The 19,172-nt window shown below is 39.0% G+C and overlaps 3 protein-coding genes across 3 annotated transcripts; 1 reads left to right on the forward strand and 2 right to left on the reverse strand.

Moving 5' to 3' along the window:
* Window positions 1–1,335: 1,335 nt before the first annotated feature.
* On the forward strand, window positions 1,336–4,152 carry si:dkeyp-69c1.9 (uncharacterized). The gene is made up of 4 exons (XM_059351091.1): window positions 1,336–1,444; window positions 2,201–2,296; window positions 3,717–3,969; window positions 4,053–4,152. The coding sequence occupies exons 1-4, from the start codon at window positions 1,348–1,350 to the stop codon at window positions 4,150–4,152; spliced, it is 546 nt and encodes a 181-aa protein (XP_059207074.1). The 5' UTR covers window positions 1,336–1,347.
* Window positions 4,153–5,983: 1,831 nt separating this feature from the next.
* On the reverse strand, window positions 5,984–7,563 carry snrnp35 (small nuclear ribonucleoprotein 35 (U11/U12)). Its single transcript, XM_059350937.1, has one exon. The coding sequence runs from the start codon at window positions 7,369–7,371 to the stop codon at window positions 6,646–6,648; it is 726 nt and encodes a 241-aa protein (XP_059206920.1). The 5' UTR covers window positions 7,372–7,563; the 3' UTR covers window positions 5,984–6,645.
* Window positions 7,564–8,809: 1,246 nt separating this feature from the next.
* Window positions 8,810–12,882, reverse strand: bud13 (BUD13 homolog). The gene is made up of 10 exons (XM_059351728.1): window positions 12,684–12,882; window positions 12,437–12,524; window positions 11,583–11,667; window positions 11,232–11,495; window positions 10,488–10,744; window positions 10,282–10,390; window positions 9,947–10,085; window positions 9,662–9,843; window positions 9,488–9,569; window positions 8,810–9,218 (listed from the first exon to the last, which is right to left on the reverse strand). Exons 1-10 carry the CDS (start codon window positions 12,827–12,829, stop codon window positions 9,125–9,127), a joined length of 1,446 nt encoding a protein of 481 aa, XP_059207711.1. The 5' UTR covers window positions 12,830–12,882; the 3' UTR covers window positions 8,810–9,124.
* Window positions 12,883–19,172: the final 6,290 nt, after the last annotated feature.

Raw genomic sequence — 19,172 nt, forward strand, 5'->3', positions numbered from 1 at the left:
TGTATCTTTTAGTCTTTCTCTATGTATTAATGATTTTATCTTGTGATTTTTCTCCTATCGTTTTTTTTGTTTTTAATGACATACTGTAAAGCACTTTGAGCTATTATTATTATTATTATACTAATAAATCAATTTAAAATGTCTGTTTTGATGGCAGTGACGGCTGAAGTTGAAGATGAAAAGTTATACTTTAGTGAACCCTTATAACCATAAATTTGGACCCACTAAAAAGACAACACACACAAACAAAAATTACTTGGAGACAATATAAATAGGAGATATAAATAGTACAATTCTGTTAAGCTATAATCTTAAATTTCATAAAAATACAGACAAAGAAAACATCTATTTATTAAATAAAAGTTTAGATTGTTTTCACAGTGGTTGCTGTGCTCCGTGAAAAACATTTCAAAAGTACTCTGGTGAAAATATGTTGTCAATATCCTGAAAGTGTGACGGCTAAAGCTAAAACTATGTCTTACCTCCCTCTGCCCACATATACTATATTATGAATTAAAGTGGCTTGCATGATTGCAGGAACAATCTCACCACTGAATACTTTGGAATAAAAAAATATTTATTCAAGTAGGCTCCCTACTGAAAAGTTACAGGCTAAAACAGGCCCTCTAATGAGAAAGAAATATATTTGGGATGTAAGCCAGCTGAACATTGGGAGGCACAGTGCATTGCTGAGCGCTGGCCAAATGCTCCAGGGCAACCACAGAAAAGACATGTTTTCTTTTTTTTGACAGGGAGGTGTGAGTGACTAAATACAACTGCAAACGTGTTTTATCATATTATACTCGCTACTGAACATCTTCTTTGAGTCAGGTGCAAAACATAACATTTCCGACCCATTACCTCGGGTCTGTTCAGCACTCGCTGAAGAGTGTCCCAGCCCCACTTCAAAGCTTTTCATAGTGGACTTTGTTTCAGCTCTCTGTTGGTGGCCCAGCTGCCTTATTGTCTCAGTTGGCGACTACTGTATCTGTCACTCACTGGAGAAGAATTGAACACCATGACTACTCCAGTAAACAAGCTTTAAGTAGCTCTGTGTATACCCTTACACACATACACACAGTACAGGGAAACACTGCAGAATCGTACCACAGCTTTTGTTTTTTCCCCATGTAAGGTAAGCAACACAGTAAATAACTCTCCTCAAAGCATATTTAGGCTGTTATACTGGTTGATATTTGAAACACATACAAATTGTGATATTTTTAAGGCTTTTAAGGAAATTGTTTATACTTGTGGACTTTTTTTACAGCATTTTTTTGGGCCAGACACCAAAAAATCCAGAGCAGCTGGTTGTGCCAGGAGCACAGCCAGGAGCCAGCAGACAACATGTTCATCAAAAATGCCAACCTACAAAACCCCAGACGCCACCATGAATTCTTTCTGCATAGTCGACCCTACAGGGGGGAACCACCGTCAGTGGCAGGTAAAGGTGTATAAGCTGCTTATATGGTGTGGTACAAATAAATGTGGTTTTCAAAGTGATGGCAAAAAAAAGTCAAATGGAACAATAAAATGTTTAAGTACATAGAAGATTAAGTATTTCTACCATAAACATACAATTTTACCACTATTTATGTAGTCTTGCTTCCATCGTAAAAAGTGTATAATTCGTCATTTCAGTTATTTTTACTATGTTCAAAGTAAATAGGCCTAAAATAGCCATGACTGACATCACCATATTTAAAGAGAATGGTCTACTGGCTTCGGTATTTTCCAGCTAAAACATTGAAATAAAAATACCTGATTGGAAGGATTTCAGCAAATGTTAAGTGAAGGTGGTCCAGCTGTGTTCACTGGAATTACTAAGTAGGCTTGTTAAAAAGAAAAACATTTGAAACAGTAACAAAATGTATATTATTATTTTTCCCTTTTAAATTAATAACAATTTTCAATAATATTCCCTTTTCATTATCATACATTCTTATATGTTTTTATATATGTAATACCTTCTTATTGTATATGTTCTTACCTCATGTGTCTTTGTCATGTATTATAATTGCCCATTTCTGTTTTGCTTTTTATTTTGGAGCACACTGATACTTCACCTGTGGTATGAAATGCTATTTAAATAATCTTGATTTGACATAAATTTAGCTTCTCACAGTGCCTGATGGATTCCTATAACAAGCACTTTTAAAACACACTTTTAACCCTCTGTGGTATGTCCTAACTTCCCCAGGATTTCTCCTCTACCCGGACACTCCCGCTAAGATGGAGACCACAACACAAGAAGCTTTCTGCTTTAGACCCGCCTCGCATCAAGACAGAGGCAAAGGTCTGCGGTCTTATCTCACCCTGGAGACTCATTAAAGTCATTAAATCTGTTTTAAGATAAGCTGTGATTCAGCTGCGAATGTTTCAGTGCTGAAAATTAGCATGCCAGGCAGTGTGATGTATTAGGTGGGAAAGTCAGTTATTTAGTTTATTGGTTTAATCCGTTAAACCCTAATAATACTGCATTAATTATGCTTCAAGAAACAGAGTACCAGGGGAAAATGCTGTTGTTTATTAGGAACCAAGCTTGGACTTTTCTGACCACAATACATTTGTATTCATTACTAAACATTGCTATCAAAGTACTGGCTGCATTAATGAGAACATGACCTTCAGTCTCTATGCCATTGAAGATTTAAGACTTGTTGTGTGTTGTTATAGGGTCATAAATTAAATGATGTTATAATTTAAAGGATAACTTCTGTATTTTTCAACATTTTCCACGTGTTTAAGCAACTAATGAGGACAATGACTTTAAAAATTGGGCCAGTATTGAGCATGAATGCTTCAGCTGGTAGCCATGAAACGGGCTGCAATTAGGCAATGTCAATGTACCATTACATCTACTAAAAATGCTTTTATTAGGTATTATATTTGTCTGACAACATTATGAAAAGATGGAAAAGTCTCATTATGAAATCTTGTGAGCTGTGACTTCTTATTGCCGGAAGACATCAGTGGAGCGAGAGTTGAAGAGTGCCAAAAAGAGTTTGTTGTGCTGGATGACAGAAAGCAGAGCTGTTATCTAAGATTTTCAATTTCATGGCTGACAATTTAGATGATTTTTGACTATAGTCTTCGAATGTGATGGATGTCTGGATTAATGTGAACCAAAAAAATGTAGTTAAAGAGCTCCTATAAATTGATTAGGAAATGAGAAAGAGATAGAGAGAGGGGCACAATAACCAGCTGCAGCAAGGCCGCAAAGTTCAGGAGACTGCTGGTGTTCCTGTGGGTGCTGGGACTTTCTGCCAACAGAAGAAGAAAGCCTATATTGTTAAGACTTGGGACCTGGTGCTCTCTGATGTTCAGATTTCCAAATGGACTTCTACTTGAGCAAGACTTGGTTAGATAAAGTAAAAAACAACTAGACAAAGCAAAAAGTAAAGAAAAATGTTTAATTCCTATGTAGGGTCCTTTTCATATTGTCGCCAGACACATATAATACCAATCTTAGTCTGTTAGTGACCAAAACAACACGGTACACAATTGCTGATGCAGCTAGTTCCCTTTAAAACATTTACACAGAAGACTTGAAGAGGTGGAATGGTCTGCCATTAAATCTTTTGAGACGTGTCAGCAGCTTTACTAAAGCTTTGTTTTCTTAGATGTGGCCTCCATAGCAGGAAAGGGGATTTGATTGGATGTTTTTTTATTGTGTATGAAATTAAACACTTAACAACATTAACATTAACCTTCAGGAGACCAGAAGACACAGCAGGAGTCCCACCGTTCTTCTTCCACATCCTCGAGACAAACAGGAAAAGGAAACAGCAGCAAGGACTGGGAACCAGGGGAGGACGAGCAAGGGGGCAAAGCAGTGACAAGTAAACAAGATATGACAGAGATGCAGTCTCAGTATCAGAAGGATTTCCCTCCTCCGACTTCCTGGCGCAGGAGGCGAACACCTGCCCTCCCACAGCCGGACAACATCGGCATCAACCCTGCCTTCAGGTGAGAGCAAGTTTAGACATCACGGTCTCCTGCAGGTGGATGTAGAGAGCAAATCATCAGCGTCTGTGTGCTTTGCTTCACAGGATCGACTTCAGCACAGTGCAAAGAGAGCACTACCCTGGTTGGCCCGCCATGAATCCAGGGAGGCTGAGAGAGCAGCTTTGTCCAGACAACCAAACATAAATAAGACAGTCAGAATAATGTTCAAATTTATGGATGACTGAAGCAAATGTCTTATTCCATCAAGTGGATATCAATACAAGCTTGTTTGTAAACAGTAATTTTGTTTTGTGGACTTTTATGTGTGTGTCTTTACATCAATTGTACAGCTTTATCTTATGAATAACACAATTGGAGTGAAATAGAAATTAGAGGTTTATGGGTTATGAGTTCACACAAGTTTATTCAGATTTAGTTGATTCTGCTTCCATGAGTGTGACTGAAGGACTCAGATCTTTTCAACACAAACTCTCTGAGGAAGGCTAACCCTTCCCCTCATGCAGCAAGTGATGCATTTCCCAGCAGCTGGTCAATCTGATGAGCTAATGGACTAATGGCATGCCCAGTGAATGGAGTCACTGGCTAAGGCCTAATGAAGTAATGCTAACACCAGACCTTTTAAAATTTTCAGACAGACTTGTGGTCAGTAAGGGAGAAAACAATCCACCCAGTGACTCACAACTGAAACATGATTCTCTTGCACAAGCAGGAGGAGGGATCAACAAAATGAGACTTCAGCAAGTCACAGATAACTTTTAAATATGACTATGTCGATTTGAAGATATGCTCAACTGTTGTCTTAGAGGTCCCCTATTGTGAAATGTGTTTTTCTGTCATCCTTCAGCCAACCAGACCTGTGCATGTGGAAAGCTGAAGCCGCTGCATTGTTTTCCCCCTCCTCTTTGGTCTGCTGGCCCTCCTATGGGCAGTTTCAATTTGCCACTCGTTGGTGCGTAGATACAGGTGCTATTAGCATAAACAGGTGAATAATTACTCCCAGAGCCGTCAATCAAGGCTCTGACCGCTCCCACCTCCCTCTGCTTCTAGTCCGTCTCAGGCGCCATTTCGTCTCCAGTAGCATACGCCACTGTAACTCAGCTAGAGCGATGTGAAAGCGTGGACTGAGACACGCCAAATGTTCTGTTGTTGGCTGTAACAACGAGCACAAGAGTGTGTTTTATCTCCCAGCACTTGAGGAATGAAAGAATCAATGGCTCACTTTTATTAACGACAACCAGGTTCCTGCAGCAGCTAATGCCTTAGTCTGTGCTAACCATTTTACTCCTGACTGCTTCACCAACATGGCTCAATTTAGAGGTACCTGTACTACTATGTTCTTATACTGAACTACATTTTATAGGGGAATATTATACTTTGTACTCTAACACACTAATTCCACAGCTGTAATTACTATCTGGGTCAATATTTTATATTTTAAACATTTGATCATTTTATAAATTACTACAAAATATCATTGTTATGGGTGGGACATCATGTTGCATTTATGTACATGTAAGAAGTGTGTTAAAGTTGTTAATATGAAGCTAAACCTAATAATTTAGCTATAGTTTTGGTTATCCCATCTATAACAATGCTTTTTAATAGTTATTTTATTTTAAAAAAATGATATCAGTGTTTAAAAGTAGTACTAAACCACAAAATTGAACTCTTTTAATTGTGACAGTTTGCATAATGAGTAGGCTTACTTTAATACTTCTAAGTATATTTTGCTACCAATACTTATGTAATTTTAATATTTGAAAGAAGAACTTTTACTTGTAAAAGGAGTTTCTTATCATTGTTGCATTGCTACTTTAACTTCTTCTGCCACTGCTGTTTTGCTCATAAACCCAGCATGAAAACCACAGTTCAATCACAAAGTTGTGTTGTTGAAAAGGCCTGAAAAAAAACTTAAATCAAAACCAGCAAGAAGAAAATAATGTTTTAACAGTAACAAATAGAGCTGCAACTTTGTGAATTCAATTATCAGTCCATCTTCACACACACACACACATTGATTTCTTTACAGTATTTTTTTCAGCATTGCAAAGAACCAACAAGAAAATAAACAAAGGTGTGCCTACTGTAGATGCATCTATTCAGTAAATCAAGGTTTGGTGATGTCTACTGAAGTAATATATCATGACTATACACATTGACACATCACAATGGATGATGACATCATCGTTATACTTTTTTATCCTATGTATGCATTTAATTGAACTTCTGAGCCTATTCACAATGCATATTTCAGTCTTAGACTACTTTTCCTCCTGTCTATGAGGCTTCACTTGGCTGGAAATAATAAATATGGCAAGCCTATAAAAGTCTATTATGTGATGCACAAGAAAGTTATTTTATAGGGCGAATTGTGCTGCACTGCTTTTACTGCTCAATTTACAACACAATAGCATGTCGAATGTCCCTGAGAAATAATTCAGAGAGTACCCGTTGAGAATGGCAGCTCCAGATTGCCATCTCATCACCATGGCACACCCAAACTGAACTAATGAGAACACAAGACAGTGGTCATTGAATCCTTTTAACAGTCCAGTCCCCTAGCCACACCCCTTCACTGCAAGGTTCTCCATTTGAGGCAGGCATGGAGTCTTTGTCACTGGCTTCCTTTAAATCAGTACTTTGGATATTTTGGACCAGTTTAAGTGTTTTAAGACTTCATCTCCTTTCCCGGTGCCTGCTCCTGTCTCCGTGTCTGCGGTCATCCCTCTCTCTGCCTCTGTCCCGGTCATCTCTCCTGCCCCTGCTGCCCCACTCCTCTTCTCTGTGTCGGCCTCGTTCTTCCCGGTCTCTCCCTCCTTGTCTATTCCACTCCCTGCCTCCACCTCCACCTCTACCACCACCTCCACCGCCGCCCCAGTCCTGCACCGGACCGACCCCGAGGTTAATGGGTTTTCGGAACGGCCTGTCCCTCCCGCCGAACCTTAGCTGGCCGGACTCTTTCTTCCCCCCTTGCCCGCCACCGAGCCTCCGAGGGACCCATCCCTTGAGAGTCCTCTCTTGTTCAAAATCCACACACACTTCGTGCTGGTCCACCACCAGCTTGTCGGCGTCCCGACGGGCCCGGACCACAGACCGCTCCTCTTTGTACTCGATGAAGGCGTATCCTTTGGAGAAACCCGTGACGATGTCCCGGACCAGCCGGAGCCGCTGGATGTCTCCGTACTTGGAGAACACTTGGTGCAGTTTGTCCTCCGTTGTCTGCGGGTTCAGACGGTACACAAACAGGGTGAGCAGTGGGTCTCCAACAACGCCTTTGTTGGGCCTGTAGCGGGCACACATGGCCCTCCATACCGCCCGGTCATGGGGCTCCACGTCCGTGCCGTCGATGCTCCCGGCTTTCAGCGGGTCGTACACCTTCGCTATCGGGCTCCAGTCCACCATTGTGACCCGAAATTAAATAACAAAGGCACCTTATTAAAAACGTTGTTCCACGCAGTAATTTCGCTACATAAAACGGTAATTAATAACACAATCTCACAGATCCAGTTGAATGTTTTCCTCCTTTGAATTGCCCCGACAGAGTGGCTTGCACCAACAAAAACATTCCGTGGTGCAACAAGTTCTGGTCCGTCGCATTTTAAAGGTTCCTACTTACCGACCAAGGCCAAAATATTGACTTCTTAAAATCTTATGGTGACGTTTGGCGTTTTTATGCAAAATATATATTTTGAACAGATATATTCGTAATATTATTTTGATAATAGGTACATTATGTATGCAAAGTTGTGTTTTTTAATGTTACGCCAAATTTTGTAGCATTTAATACATTTTAAAAAATCAATCCTTACATTGAAAAGAGAAAAACCTGAAGACTCTCTCATTTACTGATCTAATGGATTGATTAAATCCCCTTATCTTTATTTTTTTAAACTTGTAAAATAGCCAGTTGTGGTGATAATAGCCCTTATTTGTAATGTAAGCTATATGAATACAGGTGTGCAGCTATTTACAATAAAAGTCAATGTATGCAGAATTAAATAATAGTGGATAGCAATGAAGTATATTTACTCAAGTACTGTACTTAAATACAATTTTGAGTTACTTTTGCTTTGAGTATTTCAGTTTAATACTACTCTACACTTCAATGTCATTAAATTTCAGAGGCAAATGTTGCACTACACGGTATATAGCATACAGCTTAGCTACTTTACCAATTAAGTTTAAAATTACAACATATAAATACAATCTGCAACATTTACGGTTTGAGCTTTACCTTTAAGTATATGTTGAGGTTAATAATTTTACTTTATCACATTTTATGCAAGACTTTTACGTATTCTTACGAGTCCTTTTACTCTGTGGTAGTGCTACTTTAAATGTAGTTCTATAGATCTACTTCCTCTAATTAAAAAAATCCATAACACCAAGCCCAATTCTTAGTGCTATATATTTATCAAATCCAATCTTTTTTGTAATTTAAAATATTAAAATAAAATATATAATAAAATTATCATTCAAATATAACATTCCAACACATACAAATACTGTTATAAGGCTTTAGTTAATTAAAATTGATATTTTCCCCAACAATCCGAACTCAAGACCCACTAGCTAGAGTTTTCTATCTATCAACCGTGATCTTCTTCAGCAAATGAGGTCCACTTACTATATTAACATATGTTTATATATACACTCAGTATCTACTGAGTAATCCTGTTTTATTAGCCAAAACATATTGAAATACAGAAATATTCTTCTTCTTTAGTCCACTTCTGCTCCATAATTTGATTAATATGACTGTAATAACTCAGTGTAAATATTATTCATGTAAGTTAAGAATGTGATTGCTGCATGTGAACACTTGTGACAGGACACAGCATTACAAAAACATCATTTAATAAAATGGTGAAAAACATCCGTTTTGGCTCCACAGCGACTCAATTACTATAAAACAAAGATGTTGTCACTTTCCAGCTATGTACAGTTATTTTTGTGGTTTGTAGCTTTGATAATCTGAAGTCCATTGTACAGTATCAAACAGCTTTGAAAGATAAAATAAAAGTGTTTGCAGTCCATTTTCAAAGTATCAGTTCTGTTGAGTAGGTGGATTAGATAACCTGTCTTGTTTCTGATTCTACTGATGAGTTGTCCTGCTTTTCAGCTCCGCTCCAGATCGATCAGTTTCTGAATACCATTACATGTCCTCCACACTCCATTTATACGCTGCCTCCTGGCTGGCTTTTTTGTCCGCAATTCTTGAGTAGCGCTTCTGTTCGAAACCATTTGACCTGTGGACACAACAATCACATTGCACTGTTAATTCTGTAGTCACACCCTCAACTGCATCCATGATTTGATGCAACAGAACAAACCTTTGATAAAGCTCCTTATGAGCTTCAATTCAATGTGGAAGTCAAAATTGTGATCATAATAATTGTACACATTAATGCAACTGCATGAGTTGTTAAAAAGTCTAAACTACAGATATGCCAAATGTGTTAAAATAAAGGTCACATTGATCACATTAAAAAACATCCCCTTTTGTCAGTCACTGTACCTGTCAACACCATCCCAGCGATAGCCTGGTAGAATATTGAAGCGGTTTGGAGGTGGTGGTGGGCCTTTATATTGAGGTTTTTCTGAAAAACAAAAACATAAAATGTCCCAAAATAAGCAATTAGTGGTAAACAGCCAGTTCACGTCAGTCATCTATGGGAATAAAATATGTTACTTTGTGTTTTCGTATTGCGGTCCTTTTTCCGTCTCAGCATCGCAGCCATCGGATCTCCCTCCCTTTCCTGCTCTCTCAACATGCGGTCAAGATCTTCGTCATCGCGTTGACGTGCCAGTGGCTTCTGGGCTTCATGCACGGCATCTTCAAGTTTCTGCTGATGCATCTGGCCCTGGGCCAAACTATAAACACATCAAGTAAACAAATAAGCGCACAGCACATTTTGAAACATCTTTATGTGGACTCAAATACATTTTGCAGCCTTCTCTAATGTGGGAGACTTACCCTCTCCCCCACTGTGCATATTTCTCATCCTTTGCTGCTTTTTCTCCAGCTTTCCTTTTCTGTTCTTCTCTTTCTGTATCCAAATCCCTCCTTTTACCACTCTTGTCTCGGAACACAGTCTGGGCATTGCGGGATTCATCTAGTAATGGCAGGAAAATAAGTGAAATATGTCATCTGACTGGGCATTGCATCATTCAACTTCTTAAAAACTCTTAACTATGACATTTCGAGTATGCATTGACCATGTCGGTAATATGAGATTTTAAGTGCTTTGAATGCTGCAATTAACAGCTGTGAAGTACAAAAGCCTCTTTACAAACAAAAGCTTAGCTGACCTTCCAGTGGCTGGTTGTTTCTGTCTCTGCGTCGGTTCTCCTCCTGCTCTTTCCTTAAAATATCTACAGAGACCAGACCTGCCTTCCCACCAGAAAGCATCCTCGGACCCTGACAGCAAAAAGAGGAAAATCAGTATGGGTCAATTAAACATTGCATACACACAACAATTTCAGGAAAATAAGATTTGATGTCTCTCTTTGCTTACCTGTGGCTGGCCAGGCCTACGAGGTGGTGACAGATCTCCATCTGAGTCTTTCCCACTCCGTGGACGCCTCCTTGGTGGCGACTGGTCGGAATCAGAGCCTCGCCTTGTTTTTGAATGCCTCCTTGGAGGAGATTGATCGGAGTCCGAAGCTCCTCCCTTGAGTGGCCTTTTTCGTGGAGGTGACTGGTCATTGTCTGAATCATGCCGTTTTTTACTTGATAATGATGAGCTGGGCTTTCTTCTGGCAGGGGATGAATCTGAAAAAGAAATAATGAATTGCTTGGTGATTTACTGATGTCATACATGGAAGAAATTGTTAGGCCAATCGAGGGGGATGGCATTATAAACACTGGCCAGTAAATGGATATATATTGATTTATCATTCATCACATTTTACTGCACCAATATCATTGGAGATTTTAAATATGATTTTAAACAATCATATAATGATGCACAATATTATATTTCAACATGAATACTTCCAAGCAATTTCTAGGCAAGAGTCATATTGTCTTCTTAAACATCCAAATAGTTCCAGTGTAATGAATTTTAAAAAAGCTTCAGTTTGACCATCTACAATTGAGCAATCAAATGTGATGGACATCAACAAGACAACTTAATAGGTTTTTTTCAAATACATTTCCAGAAACAATATGGTGACACACTGTGTACAGTGCTAAAATCTGGTCAGTGCAAATATGACCATGGTATAGCCTCAAAAATGACTTCTTGTCACATTCTCACCTTTACTTGGTCCCTTCCCTGATTTGCCTGACCGATGCCTAGGAGGTGACAAGTCTGGAGAGTCATGTCGACTTCTTTTGGGAGGGGATGTGTCTGGAGAGTCATGACGACCTTTTCTTGGAGGGGATATGTCAGGAGAGTCATGACGACCTCTTCGTGGAGGGGATATGTCAGGAGAGTCATGGCGACTTCTGCTTGTTGCCACAGGCTCTAGTTGTTGAGGCTCTCCCTCTTTCCCCTCTTCTGCGTCTTCATTTTCATCAGCTATTTGGAGAGGAGACTCAAAATAAATATGCTTTTTCGGCATACAGACAAAAGGTTCTCTTTACTGCAATTGCTTACAAAACTTACCTCCAATCACTTTCCATCTATTACTGGTTCTGAAGGCTTCCAGCTGTTTCACTTCCTCTGGTCGATCATCAATCACCTCAGCGACCTCAGGAAACAAACAAGAAATTAAGTTTCAGGAGATTGTTTGCTGATATCACAAAATATTTGACAACCACCATAGTTTGCAGTGCCATCCATACCACAAAGAACTGATTATCTATATATAATGTTTAATTTCTTACATTTTATAAACTAATCAATTAATGAGTAATATGATGTTTTTTAACAGTCCTATTTACAACATATACTGCCATCACAATTTAAAATGACCTATACCATCACTCTAAGTGCTGTTGCATGAATGCACTGAGCATAATTTGCGAATTCATAATTTAATGTAATAAATAGATTCATAATTATTTGATGTAAGGTTAAAGTGGTTAAAAACGTAATTCATAAGTTAAGATACAAGAATCCGCTTTCTTAAAAATAAGTAATAAATAAATAATTTATTTAGTATTGTGGTGGAACTAAGTTTCCTGTTCCTGTTTTGTATTGTGAAGTAAATGTGCACGCATGAACTAACTCAACTGATAATAGGCTGAATGGAAAGCTAACATGTGGAGCTGATGGTTAAATGCACCATCTTTTACCAAAGCGATTAATTTTTTAAATAACATTTTCTACATTCAACGCCAAAACACATTACAGACTGAAGTGACACGCCATGATTCCCAGAAGAAAACTGCAGAAATACATGTATACAAGGAGAATACACGGCATGTCTACAGGTGTAGCGTTAAATCAAGTCAAGGGTTAATGCCTGCCCCTGAATGAATGGCCACTGGCTAGTTAACGTTAGCATAAGTTCTTACCACTGGAGCTTCCTCTTCGTCCTCTTCGATCTCCTTCTCCTCCTGGACCATCTGTTTCCAGTCTATGTCATCGTCTACTATCTTAAGTCTTCAATGAGACAAATAAAAGTGAGCTGGGTTACGAGCTTTTCACTCAAAACAAGCAGTTTAAAGCAGCAACAACTACTTCAGTTAGCTTAACGGCTAACATACACACGCACACAACCTGCCCGACAGCAACGTCAATAAAACCTTTCTGCCAACTCACCCTTTTCCTGGAACCTTGCGGCGTTTCTTTTTAAGCTTCCCTTTTGATTTCTTGGCATCTTCGTCAGCGGATAAATAACGTTTTAGGTACTCCGCTTTAGATAGCTCTGCGGCTTTACTGCTGCCAGTTGAAGCCATAGCGGCCATCGTTGTTTTGCCGGAAACTACGGGAAGCACGTAAGGCCAAGGACGCGAATTTCGGCCAACTCGTCCAGAAATCGCCAAAATGATACCGTTTATCGTTGAAAGAAACTGTAAAAACAGGAAACTCGTCAGAAATTGAACTTTGTTTCCTTGATGTTCTTACTGTCTCATTTAAAACGTCGCTAACATTGTATCATTTATAAATATATTTAATATTGTTAAAATAATTGATTATTTTCTATATTTGTAAATGATTTTATGCTTTATTTCTGCTTCTCTGTTGTTTGACTCCCTGGTGTCTGTCTCTGTTCTCTGTCTCTGTGCGTGATGCAGGTCACTATCAAAGGTCAAACCTTGAGTGTAATATCTCTCTCTATGCATTTATATTAAATTAGGCAATATGATTTTGATACAATGATTATGTTTGTGTGTTAATTTTTGTTTAGAAACTTTGACTACATATATTTCATTGTCTGTTTCATATTTTTTAGACTTTTAGAATCTATGTGAGACAGTGAAAATCCTTTGGCTCTGTTAGACACACTATCTTTGTAAGACACAACAAGACAGGAGGTTTTTGTTGAATGTTCTGGAGAAGAGGCCAGGTCAGGATGGCCTTGTCCGGGGCAGCAAGCAACCAGATGGCATGACGTGCCATTGTATTAATTAAAACTGGCGAATCAGTGGATCAAGAAGGCGGAACTTCCTGGAGGAAATCGACCAGCATGTTTTGTAAACAAACGTTAGTATTTTAATGGATTCAGGGAGAGAGTCGTGGTTCAGACTTCACGAACTGAAACACGTCTGTTTGTATTCAGGGACATGAGTTTTTGAACCCGGAGATTCTCTGTAAAGTGCACATTTTTTGACGTATTGTAATAAAACTATGTTAAACTGTGAACTTGGACGTCTCCAGCTCTTCATTTCCCCATCAACGAACTGCGCAGAAAAATGGTGAGGTTTTTTCTGTTGGTGACAGATTATCAATTTTCAAGGTTTCCTCATGCAATTTTTCTAACAATATATTTGTCTCATTATAACTGTGTCATTCTGAACAAAAGTCATATTTGAGTTGTTCCCATGTCTAGACATGAATGTGCTGATTCCATAGAGGTGCAGGACTTATATATTGCAGTAAAATACAAGACCACACTGAAACTGCTTGGGGTTTAGAGGGTTCATTAGAAATATGTAGAAAAAAGTCCAAATGTTGCCAAAGCTACTGAAACAACAAGTGCAGGGATATGAGCAGCGGGGTGGCATGTACTCTTGTTAGCTGGTTGAAGACCAGAACGCATTTTTTTCCTCCTCTCACTTTTCTGAATTGATTAGGGGAATTGATACCCAGTCTTCCACTAACGAGAAAGGTATATGTCACCCGGGGACCACAGCCAACACTAGAGTGGATTGGTGGTTTCTTTACTTATATGTCAGGCATATAGATTGTATACAAAGATATGACACTGGCAAACCTGGGCTCCTTCCTGGAGCCACACCTGGGCGGAGGCGTCTGGTGGCCTCGCCCGGTTGGGATTGACAGCGTGGATCCGTCACCCTGTGGTCCCACCACCACCACGTGCAGGGGTAGGCGTAGGGGTCGGATTCTTGCTACATTAATGACTTGTGATGTCATTTGAGCTAATGACTCATTTCTTAAACCAATTACAGACATCAGTGATGATTTAGGTGCAAAAGTCTTATGCATACAAGTATTTTTTTGTAATTAATTTTGATCACTTTGAACAGATCCATGTCACTTTTATATTAAAGGATAATTTTTGGTTTATCAGTGAAGAATAATGACATTAAATTTATTTTGATATATTGTTAGGCAAAAATGCAAAGGAGTTTATTTTTACTTGCACTGTATATCAACTGTGTAAGCCACTTACCAACATACATAAAAATATGAAAAACATACATGTTGTAATTCTAATAATGCTGCCATCACATTAGTAACACTTTTCTACATCATGAAGGAGCTTGCATGCTTGTCACAGCTTCAAAAAACAGTTAAATCTCCAGACAATGAACACTGAATTCACAACAAGCCAGTCTCACTTAACATAGCATCCCTTTATTGAAAACAAATGATGCAGCTTCTTAAATATTTACATTACAAGTTACTCAGTGCATTTATTAGCATACAGCAGCGTGTGCCTCTGCAGCAAACATCTTTAAACATTTCTGTTGAGTCATCTTCATTGTTTCTGAATAAAGAGAGTTAAGAAAACATCTAATATTATTTCAGTGATTCTGGGAGATAACAAGGGGAAGAGAGACGCATTTGCAAGCTACTGACAGACTCTTGTCAACATGTGGGTGTTATTGATGTCTGATGTGAACAGATGCGTAGGCATGGTTAGATGTGGGTGTGCCAGCAAAAGCATGCATGATTTCAATTGTATTTTTTTTAGCTGTGTGTTTGATAGAAGAAGAGCAGCAGACAAACGATCCAGGAGAAGGAGGTCTTCAGAAACACGCTCACAGCTGAACATGGGACAAGTTTTTCTGCAGAGGAAGAAAAGTGAGATGCAAAGAGTTGATAAAGTCCTCTCGAATGCCTCTCCCACTCAATTCTCATGCTAACACCCTCAGATCCACACACTCACACTGTCAATCCTCCTACCTTTCTCCACAGTGATTCTGGCATCCTTCCCGGTTATTTTGCACATGTAGGTGGTGTTGTGTGGGAGTTTGTCTGTAAAGCCTTTCAGGGTCATCCTGTAGCCGCGAGGCTCCAGCTCCACCACCTCGCTTTTGTCAGTGAACTGGGAATCTGCTTTTGAACCGGACACATTGGTGTAAATGATGGTCTCTTTCGTTCCAGAGGACCAAGAGAACTGATAGTCGTTGATCTTGTCGGGCCTGGCTTCGATCATACAATCTACTCTCAGTTCTTCGTCATCTTCTATACACACGGATATGTCCTCACACTCTGCTGGGATCAGCAACACTGGGGCAAAACACAGAGGAGCATATGAAATACACAGAGGGGGTGAGAACATCAGAAACATTATAATAAGCTTGTTTACAGAAGTAAAAGGCTTCAGATAACAGAGAAGAAATGTTGAGTAATAATAAGTAACTCTCACCTCCCAGAACTCCAAATACAAACAGAGACTTGAGCATGATGGAAAAGCACCCATCCAACTTTTTTTTTAAAAGAAGAAAGAGAAAAGCAGATTACAAAGACTGTAAACACTGAGTTGTTTTGCAGTGACACACCTAATTGATGATCTATTTAGCCTCTCAACCAGCTGGCTGTGCTCTCCAGATGTTATGAGTCATTTTGGGTGAGGTCATTATTCATTGTTTATTTTAATCTCATATTGAGCAACAATCAAAAGAAGAAGACTAAGACTACTTAAGAATACAATCTGTTTTTTTTTACTGCAAAAAAAAAACTTTCCGGTTACAATCCAACAAGGTTAAATTGCTGTAAATGTCCTCTATTTGCCTCCAGAACTTGATCTGAGCCAACCTGTGGACCGATCCAATGACTGGACATGATTCAGATTGATGGATGAAACACAGATGTTTTCTCCTGCCTGTATTGTATATGTTAGAAAAATAGCACAATTCCTCACATATTTCCAATGTCCTTGACACAGTTTTGCATTTATCCATATTCAGAATCTAATTTAGCACAATAAGTTATAGTCTAATGTTTACACATCTCTGCCCATACGTATTTCTGTTGCCATGTCCTGCGTACTTACATGTTCTAGCATATTCTCCCTGGTATGACTGCTCATATCTAATTCCAGAGCTGCAGCGAAACATTTTCAAGGAGTCTTACCTCCTGTCAGGACTGGATGATGTAGCAGCTTCTGCCTGCGTGTTATGATCCAGCTGGGAGGATAAGCAGATGGTGGCTTCAGTGTGCAGCAATGCAGAGCATCACAGTTCTGAGACGAGCTAGGAGTGATACAGAGAGGTGGAAGGAGGGAGTGGGAGGGATGAGGGTGGACCAGAGTGCGCTGATTCGTCTTTCTCCTCTGCAGTGCCTGACGGAGGGCAAAACTCTGTCAGCATTATCATTTTCACCAATAGCATGTTATGACCTTGTTACCTTTCCTCTCTGGTCCTCTCCTCACCTTTGTCTCCTTTACTGGAGCGCCACTCCTGTCCTGATTTACCCTTTATATGTCTCTATGTGGTAATCATCCTAATAAATTATAAATGAATTCCACAGATATAAGGAGTGGTTCTTGTAATGCACACATAACGCTCCACTTACTGTAGTGAAAATATTGATTATCTGACATATTTATAAAGTAATATAATAATGCAAGGCAATACTAACAAGTATAAAGACAAATGGCTTTTTAACTGATATCCTGTTTACACTGTAGTGCACTCTACCACAGGGTAAACGTGTGACCCCTTAGAAATTTCTAGCACTGTCATACCAAATGACTCATGTAAATGGCTCAGTGTCTCCACCCTGTGGTCAAGAATAGGAATGTCACAAAGTGAAGTGGATGCAGATTCAGTGCACAATAACATCTGAAGAGTTCTGAGTTTGTCTGAGACAAATTTAAAGAACGACAACGATGAGGAGTATCAGCACAGTGATATTTGTTTGAATTAGAGCCCTAAAGCAAACAAATTGGTATCCATAGGTATCAGCATAGTGTGCATAAATGACACACAGTCGCAGGTCCTTCCATCCTACAGCAGTCACACTTTACAATCAGCACTGCTCCCAGTAGACCACACACACACACACACACACACACACACACACACACACACACACACAAACACACCAAACATTAACAATCACTGCACCAGAAACACTGTACAATATTTCTATAATTTAATTTATATGTGCAATATTCTCCATTATTGTTATATTACTGCATGTATGAATTGTTAATCCTTTTTCTATATCTCTACTTGTTTAAATTGTAAATATTTTATTATATTTCAAGTTTTATACTGCTTGTTTACTATTTATTTATTTATTTATTTTATTAATTGAAGCTCCTCTCTATCTTGCTATCCACTCTGCTGCGGAGTTATTCAGTAAAGTCTTATCTTATTTCTTATGTTTGTTTCCAGATATGGAAATGTTTGCTTGTTTTGTTTAAAAAACAATTTTTTTACAGATCATAATATGCAAAAAACAATGCCTGGAAAGATTTCGAAATGCTGTTAGTCTTTTAATTAAAATATATTTTTTTCTAGAAATGGATGATTACATAAAAATGTAATACATTGTATGTAGAATGTATAATAAAAATGTTAAATAGTCTTTAAGGCAGTTATTTGTTTAAGAAAGCAGCCGTCTGAATATCTTTGCATAGTCATATTGGTGCAGAATTAGTGCCCCCCCCCCCCCCCCCCCCCACACACACACACACACACACACACACACACATCACCTAATTATATTACTATGATATTTCATATGAATTATGTTGATACAGATGCATGAGCAACATCTTCTAATGGAAAACACATTAAGCTTATCAGACAGATGAGTTTTGATGCCGCCTGCATCATCTTTTTCTCTTTCATCTTCAGGCACAATGAGACACAGCCTCAGACTCTTCCCTCCTACTCCCAGTGTGATCTGCAAATCAGTTTCACTTTCAGTCATTTCTCACCTGCCTACAGTAGTTGCCTCCACTTCAAATCACCAAACCTCTGGGCATACAGCCAGCTAAGCCTAACCATTTTGCAACCATTTGTGCTTTCAGCAGTAGTTTTCAGTTCATGTGAAAACCCCTACACTAAACTCACTGAATCTTGTTGTTGCATGTACACAGTTTGTATGGAACTCTAGTCAATCAAATGCTATATTACCATTAGTCCACATAGGGCCCAGTGTGTGCACAATTTGTACTCTCACATTTTTGGGTCCGAGTCAATCATTAATGTGCAGAAATGATTAAATTGAGAACAAAAAAATAAATAATTTCAGATCACAAATTTTTAAATTGTATGTGCAAGTTATTTTGGAGGGAAGCCAGTGAAAGCTATAATTTGATTGCTCACACTTTGACGCTTGACAGGCATGACACACTACAAATCAAAGTTGAGTTTAACTTTTTTCAGTGTTCTAGGGACTCAGTCAAGCATCAACCAATATTGTCAGAGCTGCCAACTTTCATTTGAGATTTGTGAGATTTTGTCAGGGGTGACCAAAATTTTGCTGCACACGCGTTGTTGGCTCAAATATCAGGGAATTGGAATTAATTTGGCATTATACACATGTCATGCCCTGCATTCTGGTGGCTTGTGGGGCCCAAAGCCTTTGACAGGGGTGGCCTACTGGAGAATTTTGGATAAGTTGATGTGATTTCCTGCATTCCAGTGGATTTTTGGGTGGTAT

This window comes from Centropristis striata, chromosome 15 (assembly GCF_030273125.1).
Source record: "Centropristis striata isolate RG_2023a ecotype Rhode Island chromosome 15, C.striata_1.0, whole genome shotgun sequence".
NCBI classification, from domain to species: domain Eukaryota; kingdom Metazoa; phylum Chordata; class Actinopteri; order Perciformes; family Serranidae; genus Centropristis; species Centropristis striata.

Excerpts from the sequence above, each read along its gene's own strand:
- si:dkeyp-69c1.9 (XM_059351091.1), top strand. The coding sequence starts at position 1,348 with ATGTTCATCAAAAATGCCAACCTACAAAACCCCAGACGCCACCATGAA. Across the intron at positions 1,445-2,200 it reads GGAACCACCGTCAGTGGCAG|GATTTCTCCTCTACCCGGAC; the intron begins GTAAAGGTGTAT and ends TAACTTCCCCAG. Across the intron at positions 3,970-4,052 it reads GGCATCAACCCTGCCTTCAG|GATCGACTTCAGCACAGTGC; the intron begins GTGAGAGCAAGT and ends TTTGCTTCACAG.
- snrnp35 (XM_059350937.1), bottom strand. The coding sequence starts at position 7,371 with ATGGTGGACTGGAGCCCGATAGCGAAGGTGTACGACCCGCTGAAAGCC.
- bud13 (XM_059351728.1), bottom strand. The coding sequence starts at position 12,829 with ATGGCCGCTATGGCTTCAACTGGCAGCAGTAAAGCCGCAGAGCTATCT. Across the intron at positions 10,391-10,487 it reads GTAGGCCTGGCCAGCCACAG|GGTCCGAGGATGCTTTCTGG; the intron begins GTAAGCAAAGAG and ends TTTTGCTGTCAG. Across the intron at positions 9,219-9,487 it reads CGCTGGGATGGTGTTGACAG|GTCAAATGGTTTCGAACAGA; the intron begins GTACAGTGACTG and ends TTGTGTCCACAG.